Below are 11,858 nucleotides of genomic sequence, written 5' to 3' on the forward strand. Positions count from 1 at the left end.
TACTAAAACTATACTAAGAGAATAGAAGAAAGGATTTCATCAGAAGGCTGGCTAAGAATAGAAAAAGAATGATAACAAAGGCTCGTGACTGACTGAGACAACTGGGCTGTGATTGGCCATTAATTAGAAACAACCACATGAGACCAATCACAGATCCCCCTGTTGCATTCCACAGCCAGCAGATAACCATTGTTTACATTTTGTTCCTGAGGCCTCTCAGGAGGAAGAATCCTAAGGAAAGGATTTTTCAGAAAATGTGGCTACAGGTGGGCAGCGCTGGCACTGAGCTGGTGCTGCCTGGTGTCCTTGCAGTCCGTCATCACCCGAGTGACGCTGGCCCACGAGCGGGAGCGCCTGTGGGCATCCCGGGTGGCGCTGGTGGTGAAGCTGCAGGCGCGGCTGCGCGGGTTCCTGGTGCGGCGCCAGCTCGCGGCACGGCGCCACGTCCTGCAGGAGCAGAGGCCAGCTGCCATCAGGATCCAGGTGACACAGCCAGGGCCTGTGCCTGCTCTCAGCACAGCCACACAAACCAGGGGCAGCTGCTCGCAGCACCTCGCAGCCCTGGGAGGGGTCAGCGCTTGCTGCTCTCTGGTTTTACTGCCAGGACCCCTGAGGCCCTGCAGAGAGCAGTGAGGGGCTTGTTCCTCTCACAGTGGCTGCTGGTTTCCTCTTTGCCCTTGCTGTGTTATTCTCTTTTCTCATGTGCTCCCTGAAAAACCAATGGAGTCACAGTGACCTCACCCAGGTGTCTCTACCTGGTGTAGAGAGGGGTCAGTGCATGCTGCTCTCTGGTTTTACTGCCAGGACCCCTGAGGTGCTGCAGAGAGCAGTGAGGGGCTTGTTCCTCTCACAGTGGCTGCTGGTTTTCTCTTTCCCCGTGCTGTGTTATTCTCTTTCTTCATGTGCTCCCTGAAAAACCAGTGGAGTCACAGTGACCTCACTCAGGTGTCTTCTTGTGCCCAGGCTTGCTGGAGGGGGTACAGGCAGCGCAGAGCTTACCTGCACAGGCTGCACTACCTGAAATCCAACACAGAGGCTGCAATCAAGGTTTGAAGGATTCTTTCTTCAGCCTTTGTTCTCATGTTGGGCATTGTCACCTGCTTGTTCAGCTTGTGAGGGTGGCATCTACCCCTGCCCAGTGCAGAGGAGCCAGGGGGGATTGTGGCAGCTGGGCCAGGGCAGTGTGTGAGTGGACAGGGGAGAAAAAATCATACAATAGAATAGTTACCATGGGCTCACTGGGGCTGGAAAAGCCCTTGAAGATCACTGAGTCCATCTCAGCACTGCCAAGGCCACCACTAACCGTGTCCTCAAGTGCCACATCCCTGTGGGTGTTAAATCCCTCGCAGGATGGTGAACCCACCACATTGCTGGGCAGCCTGTGCCAATGCCTGACCACCCCTTCTATGAAGAATTTATCCTTAATATCCAACCTAAACCTCCCCTGGAAGTTCTCATGATCCAGAATCCAAATGTTTGAACATCTCTCCCAGATCCAGGCAGCTGTGAGGATGTGGCAGGCACGGAGGAAGTACCAGGAGAGGCTGCGTTATTTCAGGCAGAATGTAAGGGATGGGATGGGGTGGGGTGGGATGGGATGGGATGGGATGGGATGGGATGGGATGGGATGGGATGGAGTCAAGCAGCTCCTGGAACTCTGTTGGTGTGGATGTAGGGGGATGATCTGGAGCAGTTGGATCCCTGTCCCCGAGTGCTCTCAGTGCAGCTGGAAGAACTGATTCATCCTGGCAGGGGGGACAGATGGGAAGGAATAGGTACCTGGTGGGTCTGGAAGCCAAACTCTCAGGTTTTGTGAAGTGTGAGGAGAGCAAAACCACTCCGGTTCCATCAAAAAGCAACAATGACTTCAAGATGTCCATTAAAAGGGGAAGGAATTTTTGGGGGAGAAAAGGAGAGGGTGTCAGCTGTAGGAAGTGAAGCTGCACTCCTGGAGTTGCTGCAGCTTCTGATATACAGTGAGTGGAGGGGAATGACCACTGAGAAGGGCAGAATCCCACAATCTCTCCTGTTTTGTCGAGACCCTCATCCCAGGCCTCAATACATTCCTGGCAGTGGGACCAGGCAGCAATGTGCTTGCCCAGCACTCCTTCACTCCCCATGTGTGTTAGGGACACCATGGAAAAACACCTCCCATCCCCTTGTTTGTCTTGGCAGATTAAAGCTGTAGTTAAAATCCAGGCTTTTGTGCGAGCCAACAAGGCCCGTGGGGATTACAGGCTGCTGGGTAAGTGTGTGCCTGCTCATTGCTGCTCTGAGTGTGATGGCTAATTGGGAAGGGTACTCTGCCTCCAAAAGAGGGAAGCAGTTATGAGCAGGGCTGCTGGTGGCCCCTTGGCAAGGACAGCATGGCAGAGCCTTGATGGTCCTTGATCATCAACTCTGGTGCTGCCCCCTCTGCCCCCAAAACTTCCTGGAGGTTTTTGCAGTGTGGCTGTGTGCTGTTCCCGTGCCCTGGTGCTGCAAGGAGATGCTTTTTGGGGAGGAGGATGGGGTGTCTGAGGGTCTGTGGTGGGGGGAATTATTCATGGCCTTACTGGGCATTGCTGCAGTCCACACCAAGAGCCCACCCTTGAGCATCGTCCGGCGCTTCATCCACCTGCTGGAGCAGAGCCAGCACGACTTCTGGGAGGAGTCAGAGGTGCTGAGGCTGCAGGAGGAGGTGGTGAAGAGGATCCGTGCCAGCCGGCAGCTGGAGAGCGACCTGGACCTCATGGACATCAAGATTGGGCTGCTGGTCAAGAACAGGATCACTCTGCAGGTACAGAGAGAGGGGGAGGACTTGGCTGCCTCAAGCCAGCCTGCCCTCCATGGCATTGCAGCTTGGGCTTGTCTCTGCTTCACTTTTTAAGCAGTTGGAGGGGTTGGGGAGCACTAGGGTGTTGTCATTTTATTCCAAAAGTTCCATGGTGATTTCTCATGGGCAGCTCCTTGCAGCACTGACTCCTTCTTCCTCACATCACAACCAAGGAACTCCAACTCCCTTCTCTACCTGCTAACCCACTCTTCTGTAGCACTCTTCTTCTTCTTGGACACAGCTGTGGACTATTAAGGGCAGGCCTGTTCCTAATCTTTGCTGACTGGTACAGCTGCAACTCCTCAGGTCTCAGAATCTCTGCTGGCCACAGTGACTCTGTGTACAAGTCTCTTTTCCCAGCCTGGTAGTCAAAGAAGGAGTCAGGATTCTTTTGTTCTCGTTCTCAAGGTTGTTTATTATTTCTTATCTATAAAATTCTTTCTCTGACCCACTGAGGTCTGTTCAGCAGGTCAGACAGAGGCACACTGGTGTTATCTTTTTATACTAAAAACTATGTTTACGTTACTTACCATAACTTCCCAATACCTATCAGCCATGATAGACAGTGAGTTTCTACCTTAAACCAATCCAAAAGTGCCACCATCACAGCAGAAGATGGAGGCTAAGAAGAAGAAAGAGAAGGACTGGACACACTGATATTTCTCCATCTTGCCTCCTGAGCCCCCATTCTGAAAACCCCAAAAATCTATTTTTCACCCTGTGATAAACTATTAGTCTGCTTAAACAATCTTGACTTGTAATTCTTCATATAAGGTTGGTATTTTTTTCCACATGTCAAGAGCAAAGGCACAGGGGTTTTGGGCTCTGTGCCAAGGTCTCTGAGCCCCCTGGCAGGGGTTTGAGCCATCCAGGGCAGCCAGAGGAATTTCCTGTGTTCTCACTCAGGGCTGAGATTGCCTTCTGCCCTGCTCTCCTACATTCTGTCCCTCCACACTAGGGTGCCTCTGGCTGTCCCAGAAACTGGTCAGAATTCCAGAGCCTCAGGCAGACCCCAGTGCTTCTCTGCCCCCACCACAGGAGGTGGTGTCCCACTGCAAGAAGCTGACCAAGAAGAACAAGGAGCAGCTCTCAGAGATGATGTCCATGGACAAGCAGAAGGGCCTCAAGACACTCAGCAAGGAGAAGAGGCAGAAGCTGGAGGCCTATCAGCACCTCTTCTACCTGCTGCAGGTGGGGCTGGGGTGTGGTGGTGTTCACAGGGGTCTGAGGATGAGGGAAGAGATGAGGATCTGACTCTGTGTTTCAGAAGGCTTGATTTATTATTTTATGATATATATTATATTAAAACTATGATATATATTATATTAAAACTATACTAAAAGAATAGAAGAAAGGATTTCATCAGGAGGCTGGCTAAGAATAGAAAAAGAATGATAACAAAGGTTTGTGACTGACTGAGACAGTCTGGATAGCTGGACTGTGATTGGCATTAATTAGAAACAACCACATGAGACCAATCCCAGCTGCACCTGTTGCATTCCACAGCAGCAGATAACCAATGTTTACATTTTGTTCCTGAGGCCTCTCAGGATATTCTCCTCAGGAGAAAAAAATCCTAAGGAAAGGATTTTTCAGAAAATATCCTGGCTACACTGGGGGGCTCTGCTCTGTCCCCCACAGCTTGGGGGGCAGCGCAGGGACCTGGCCCTTGGCTACCCCACCTGAGCCAGCTTGGTGTCCCTCCTCCCTGCAGACACAGCCAGTGTACTTGGCCAGGCTGATCTTCCAGATGCCCCAGAACAAATCCACCAAATTCATGGAGTCGGTGATCTTTACTCTTTACAACTACGCTTCCAGCCCACGGGAGGCTTATCTGCTGCTGCAGCTCTTCAAAGTGGCACTGCAGGAGGAGATCAGGTGGGTGTCCTGTTGTGGGAAAGGCAGGAGGAGATCAGGTGGGTGTCCTGCCCAGAGAAAGGCAGGAGGAGATCAGGTGGGTGTCCTGCTGTGGGAAAGGCAGGAGGAGATCAGGTGGGTGTCCTGCTGTGGGAAAGGCAGGAGGAGATCAGGTGGGTGTCCTGCTGTGGGAAAGGCAGGAGGAGATCAGGTGGGTGTCCTGCTGTGGGAAAGGCAGGAGGAGATCAGGTGGGTGTCCTGCTGTGGGAAAGGCAGGAGGAGATCAGGTGTGTGTCCTGCTGTGGGAAAGGCAGGAGGAGATCAGGTGTGTGTCCTGCTCTAGGAAAGGCACGAGGAGATCAGGTGTGTGTCCTGCTGTGGGAATAATGAAAGGCAGGAGGAGATCAGGTGGGTGTCCTGCCCAGGGAGCAGGGAAAGGCAGGAGGAGATCAGGTGGGTGTCCTGCTCTAGGAAAGGCAGGAGGAGACCAGGTGGGTGTCCCAGGGAGCATGGAAAGGCAGGAGGAGATCAGGTGGGTGTCCTGCCCAGGGAAAGGCAGGAGGAGATCAGGTGTGTGTCCTGCTGTGGGAAAGGCAGGAGGAGATCAGGTTTGTGTCCTGCTGTGGGAAAGGCAGGAGGAGATCAGGTGTGTGTCCTGCTGTGGGAATAATGAAAGGCAGGAGGAGATCAGGTGGGTGTCCTGCCCAGGGAAAGGCTGAACTGCACCAGCTTGGATGCTGTTGTCTCTGCTGCCTCCTGCTTGGAGTACACCCAAACCCTGCTCCATCCCCTCATCCCCTCTGTCCCCAGGTCCAAGGTGGACCATGTTCATGACATCCTGACGGGCAATGCCACGGTGATCCGGCTGCTGGTCGGCTTCTACCGCAACCTGCCTGGGCAGAGCGCCCTGAGGCACATCCTGGCTGGCCCCGTGCAGGAGGTGCTGCAGGACAGGACCCTCAGCATCAACACTGACCCCGTGGACATCTACAAGGCCTGGATCAACCAGACTGAGTCGCAGAGTGGGCACAGAAGGTCAGAGCCTGGGGAAGAAGGCTTGGCTGGGCCACAAGGTGTGAGCATTGAGATGGTGATGGGGTCCTGTGCTCCCTTCACAGCAAGCTGCCCTATGAGGTGAGCCCTGAGCAGGCTCTCAGCCACCCCGAGGTCCAAAGGAGGTTGGACATTTCCATCCGCAATCTCCTGGCAGTAACAGACAAGTTTGTCTCTGCCATCACCTCTTCTGTGGACAAGATCCCGTGAGTATCCCCATGGTTTCTGTGCCCACCCCAGGAGTGCTCTGGGCTCTCAGGTGTCTCCAGCAAGGCCTTAGAAAGGAGGTTGGATTATGGGGGGGCTTCCTGGCCCCTTTGCTACTGTAGGACTGAGTTACTGCACTGTCAGCAAGGGGAACCCCAAATATCAGCAGCACCTCGTGGGCTGGCTTGTTTCTTGTTTTTCTGCTGTTTCTGGGCAGTTTAGTGCTGACATTGAGATGCATGCCAGCTTTGTGGTGATCTCAGAGGATGAAGGCCTCCTCCAGAGAGATGCCTGGATTGGCAGCAGGGTGGGGGGAAGGAACTGAGGGGTGCTGTAGCTGCCAATCCTACCTGTGGGCTTCTCCATCACCCCAAAGCAGGGAAAGGCAGGAGGAGACCACCCAGCTGGTGGTTTGCTGCTTCCTGGATGATGGGTGGTAGGACTGGGTTATCGGGGTGGACTCACATGCTGATGGTCCTCTCCCTACCTCTCCTCAGCTATGGGATGCGCTACATGGCCAAAATCCTGAGGATGTCCTTGGTGGAGAAATTCCCCAAGGCCTCAGCAGAGGAGGTTGATAAGGTACCGTGGGACCGGGGCACCTGCATGGTTTGGTGGGGCTCAGCTGTACATGAAAGGCCACCAAAGGTCCTCTTGACTTAAAAACACCTCCAAGTCAACATTTTCCTTGAGCCACTAAGGAAATGCCAAGGGTGGGCTTTTCCCTGCACTGCCATCTCTTTCAGGAGGGTCCTACCATGCAGAGCAAGGATGAAACATCCTTCCCTGCTGGGGTGTCACCTCCTTGGGCCCTAACCAAGGATGAAACATCCTTCCCTGCTGGGGTGTCACCTCCTTGGGCCCTAACCAAGGATGAAACCTCCTTCCCTGCTGGGGTGTCACCTCCTTGGGCCCTAACCAAGGATGAAACGTCCTTCCCTGTGATGGGAAGTTTTTGGACTGGGGAAGAGACGAGGATCTGACTCCATGTTTCAGAAGGCTTGATTTATTATTTTATGATATATATTACAATAAAACTATACTAAAAGAATAGAAGAAAAGGTTCTCATCAGAAGGCTGGCTAAGAATAGAATAGCAAAAAATGATAACAAAGGTTTGTGGCTTGGGCTCTCTGTCCGAGCCAGCTGACTGTGACTGGCCATTAATTAGAAACAACCAGATGAGACCAATCACAGATGCACCTGTTGCATTCCACAGCAGCAGATAACCATTGTTTACATTTTATTCTTGAAGCCTCTCAGCCTCTCAAGAGAAAAAATCCTAAGGAAAGGATTTTTCATAAAAAGATGTCTGCGACACTTCCCTGCTGAGGTGTCACCTCCTTGGGCCTTAACCCAAATGCTCCCCAGCCTGTCTCCATCCTAGATCGTGGGGAACCTGCTCTACTACCGCTTCATGAACCCAGCAGTGGTGGCCCCTGATGGCTTTGACATCGTGGACATGTCAGCAGGGGTGGCCCTGCGCCCCGAGCAGCGCCGCAGCCTGGGCGCCATCGCCAAGGTGCTGCAGCACGCCGCTGCCCACAAGGCCTTCCAGGGGGACAGTGCCCACCTCTGCGGGCTCAACCAGTACCTGGAGCACACCCACAGCAAGTTCAGGTGGTGGGCATGGGGTGGGAGGGTGGCTTGGAGCCCGTGGTAGGGTTATGGGGCTGAGCAAAGGGGTCTGTCCCTGCAGGAGGTTCATCTCTGCTGCCTGCTGTGTCCCTGAGCCTGAGGAGAGGTTTGACGTGGATGAGTACTCAGAGATGGTGGCAGTGGCCAAACCAGTCATCTACATCACTGTGGGGGAGCTCATCAACACGCACAAGGTCAGGGCATAAAGCTCAGGGCAAGCTCTGTTTCCTCTGCTCCCACCCCCTGGGCTTTCTGCTGGGTTTCCTTCCATTCTTCTTCTGTATTCCACCCCTGGCACAGCTTCTCTCTATCTGACCTTTTTTTCTCTTCTAAGCAAGGAAATAACCTAGATTCTGCAGGTTTGTCCTTTTACAAACCTCAGATCTTCTCCATCCCCTCTTGGGTGTGAATGGTGGCCCTCCCTCACTCTCCATTTGCATCCTCCTTTGCCACTGATTCATCCCTTGCACGTCCAGCTCCTGCTGGAGCACCAGGACTCCATCACATCGCACCCCAGTGACCCCCTGCACGAGCTCCTGGAGGATCTTGATGAGCTCCCTACAGTCCAGTCCCTGCTTGGTAGGTTGGATTCTGGGATCTGATGGGAGGAGGGTGGACGTGGGCACCCTTTCCTTGCACAAAGCTTGAGCTGGATTGCTTTGGGCATGGAAAGCCAACCCTCTAGATCCCAACAAAGCTAGCAGGGCTCTCTGTGCCCTCACAGGGGACAGTGTTGGCAGCCTGGCAGACAGCAGTGCTGAGCAGCTCTCCCAGCTCAGCAGAACAGAAATCTCCCTCACCCTCACCAACAAGCTGGTGCCAGTGGCCAGCAGCGAGGAGAGTGACACGAGGAGCCTGCTGCTGAGGTGAGGATGGGCTCTGGGGGCATCAGGAGGGTACTGGGATGCTCAAGGAGGGCAAAAAACCCTTGGGAGGCAACTGAATATTGGGTGGAGGGTGATGGTCTGGAGCAGATTCCTCACATCTCCCTCTGGTCTCTAGCACCAAGCAGATGCTGGTGGATTTGATCCAGTGCCAAGCAGGAGATTCCCTCCCAGACATCTTGTGGACACCAGCCTCAGAGCATGAGGTGGGATGTGTGAGGCTGCTGCTAGGGATGAACTGAAAAACTTGGTGGGCAAAGGGTGAAAAAGTTCTCAGCAAAAAGCTGCCCTGCTCCTCTCAGAGGTTTGGCCACTGCTCTTGTGATCCAGCAGTGCCTGGACTCTGGTTTTCAGAAAAATCACCTGTTCTGGGCCACATCAAAGTGTGGGTGGAGGAGTTCTATGGTAAATTCAAGGTGACTCCTGTGGCAGGGAGAAATTATTAATCTGACTCCATGATATCAGAAGGCTAATTAATTGCTTAATTATACTATATTATTCTGCACTATATCTAAGCTGAAACTGCACAAGCACTCAACTGCACAAAATCGTGTGACTGTCAGGACACAGTTTGCAGAGATTGGTCAAGAAAACAAAACACCATCACTTTGGGTAAACCATCTCCATATTGCATTCCACTTTGGCACAGCACAGGCACAGCAAATGAGATAAGAATTGTTTTGGTCATTCTCTTCTCTGCTTCTCTCAGGTTCAGAGAATGTGAATCCCGCACAGTTCGCTCGTTCCATCTCTGTACCCCATTCCAGCTGTGTTCCAGGCTGACCCTTTCTCATCTTTAGGAAGCTGCCCATGAGCACCTGGTGTGCCAGCGAGCTCTGTGGGATGCCCAGTCCTCTGCCCAGCTGAAGCACCACCCCTGCCTGGCTGCCAACAGCCAGCTCTCCATGGAGGAGAAGAAGCGCAAGGTCATCCGCAACCTGCGGCGCTTGGAGAGCCTGGGGCTGGTGCACTCTGCCAGCCACTACCAGGAGCTCATTGATGAGCTGGCCAAGGTGTGCTGAGCTGGGAATCACCCCTAAACCCCCAGAGGTGCTGCTCTGGTAAAGCTCCTCGTGACAAACATTGGTTTTCTGGCGCTGCTGTTTCCTGCAGGACATCCGGAACCAGCGGCGGCACCGGCAGCAGCGGCGCGGGGAGCTCCTGAAGCTGAGGCACACCCTGGAGGGCCTGGATGCCAAGACACTGTTTTATGAGGAGCAAATTGATTACTACAATCAGTACATCAAGACCTGCCTTGACAACTTGGCAGCCAGCAACAAGTGAGGTTCCTTACCAAACATCAGTAATTTTTTAAAGAAAAATGTTGTTTGTTTTCATTGCTCTCTGGTTGTTGGGAGTCCTGGAGATGTTGGGGATCCAAGGGGTCACAGATGGCCAGAGGTGAGCTCTCAGCATGTGCTCCCTTCTCTTCCAGGGGCAGTGGGAAGAGCAAGAAGCTGCCATCTCTGCACTACACAGCAGCCCAGCTGTGGGAGAAGGGGGTGCTGCTGGAGATCCAGGACCTGCCACCCAGCCAGTGAGTGACCCTGCCCCAGGGGAGGAGCTCCTGCTTGGGGTTATTCAGTGCAGGGCCAGGAGCTGGACTTAATGCACTCAGAGATCCTTGTGGGTCCCTTCTGATTCAGGATATTCCGTGATTCTATGAAAATTTGGGCAGGTAGAGGAAAATAACTGAGGAGGAGGAGGATGCACGTGGGCCACTGTTGTCCTGCTATGTGGGACAAGTTTTGTGTAGGAAAGTTGGGATTTGCAGTGGTGTCTGGTCTGGCTGCTGTGCTGATGCACTGGGTGGGTGAGCTGCTCCCTGGCTGTGTTAAAGCTTTTGGCAGTGAGTGGCTCTGTCTTCTCAGGCTCAAGAACGTGGTTTTTGACATCATCCCCTGTGAGGAATCAGGGAAGTTCCAGGTGAAAGCCAAATTCATGGGGATCGACATGGAGGACTTCCAGCTGCACTACCAGGTGGGAAACCTGTCCTGCAGCTCCTGGGGCTCACAGGGATGGGGACAGCCAGGGTGTGTGGGGCTGGCTGCTGTCCCCACACCTGCAGCTCTTGTGGGGACTTGGAGCCCGTGTGGAGCCCTGCCCTTTTGGGGTTTATGTGGTTGAGATGACCCCAAGGTGTCAGAAAGTCTCATTTTCCCAGCCCTGAGACTGAAGAAGGAGTCAGGATTCTTTGGCTGTGGTTTTCAAGGTTGTTTATTCTCTGTTATCTCTAACATTCTTTTCCTGACCTGCTGAGGTCTGTCTGGCAGGTCAGGTTGTAGCACACTGACTGCCCTCAGGGCGGTGTTAACTTTTTATACTAAAAACTATCTGTACATTATTCACAATGATATTCCAATACCTATCACCTTGTTAGACAGTGAGTTTCTACTCTAAACCAATCCTAAAGTGCCCTCATCACCCAGAAGATGGAGGCCAAGAAGAAGAAAGAAGGACAAGGCATACCCAAACCCCTCCATCTTGGCTTCTGAACCCCCATTCTAAAAACCCCAAAGTTTTACTTTTTCACCCTGTGACAGACAAACTATCATTCTACTTAAACTCTTGTGGCTTGTAAATCTTCACATGAAGTTGGTAATTTTCTCCATGGGTTAAAATCAAAGGCACAGAGATCTTTGGCTTCGTGCTAAGGTCTCTGGGCCCTCTGGCAGGGTCTGGAGCCCTCCAGGGCAGCCAGAGGAGTTTCCTGGGTTCTGATACAAGCCCAGCTCCCTGTGCCAGGGCTGGGCACCCAGCAGGGCTTCCCTGGCAGGGCACAGTGCCAGTGCCAGTCCCCTCCTCTCCCACAGGACCTGCTGCAGCTGCAGTACGAGGGTGTGGCGGTCATGAAGATGTTCCACAAGGCCAAGGTCAACGTCAACCTGCTCATCTTCCTCCTCAACAAGAAGTTCTTCAAGAAGTGACAGGGTCAAGGGTGGGGCTGGAGGGAAGGGGGGGCAATAAAAACCTGCCAAAGAGACCTCAGGGTTGGTGGTGCCAGGGCAGGGGAGCTGCTGCTGGCCATGGAGCTTTCCTGCATGGCTTCAGTGCCTGGCTGGGGAACTCAGGGCCCAGCCCCAGCCCTGGGCACCCTGAGCTTGGTACTGAACCAGTGCCCAACCTCCCTGCAGGAGGATGCACTGCCAAAGCTTTTGCAGCTTTTAAAGTCTATTTAATCTGGGTGTTTTGGCTGTTTAATTCCTGTGTTGCCAACAGCCAGCTGCCCACTCTGTATTTCTGGACACTACACAGCTTCTACTGATATAATAAAGGTATCTTATTTATCTATATATCTAATCTATCTATCTATCTATCTATCTATCGATATATATATATATCTATATATCTATATATCTATATATATATATATATATATAAATATAATATATATATATATATATA

The 11,858-nt window shown here is 52.7% G+C and overlaps 1 protein-coding gene across 1 annotated transcript; it reads left to right on the forward strand.

Annotated features, from left to right (window-relative positions):
* The first annotated feature begins 254 nt into the window (after window positions 1-254).
* On the forward strand, window positions 255-11,380 carry LOC131095038 (ras GTPase-activating-like protein IQGAP3). The gene is made up of 21 exons (XM_058042631.1): window positions 255-266; window positions 313-483; window positions 964-1,047; window positions 1,494-1,565; window positions 2,176-2,245; window positions 2,571-2,779; window positions 3,854-4,006; window positions 4,530-4,693; window positions 5,483-5,707; window positions 5,791-5,931; window positions 6,430-6,514; window positions 7,319-7,551; window positions 7,631-7,763; window positions 8,046-8,148; window positions 8,294-8,435; window positions 8,572-8,659; window positions 9,254-9,466; window positions 9,567-9,733; window positions 9,889-9,990; window positions 10,325-10,433; window positions 11,267-11,380. The coding sequence occupies exons 1-21, from the start codon at window positions 255-257 to the stop codon at window positions 11,378-11,380; spliced, it is 2,790 nt and encodes a 929-aa protein (XP_057898614.1).
* Window positions 11,381-11,858: the final 478 nt, after the last annotated feature.

The sequence above is a fragment of the Melospiza georgiana genome, chromosome 33 (assembly GCF_028018845.1).
Source record: "Melospiza georgiana isolate bMelGeo1 chromosome 33, bMelGeo1.pri, whole genome shotgun sequence".
Lineage (NCBI taxonomy): Eukaryota > Metazoa > Chordata > Aves > Passeriformes > Passerellidae > Melospiza > Melospiza georgiana.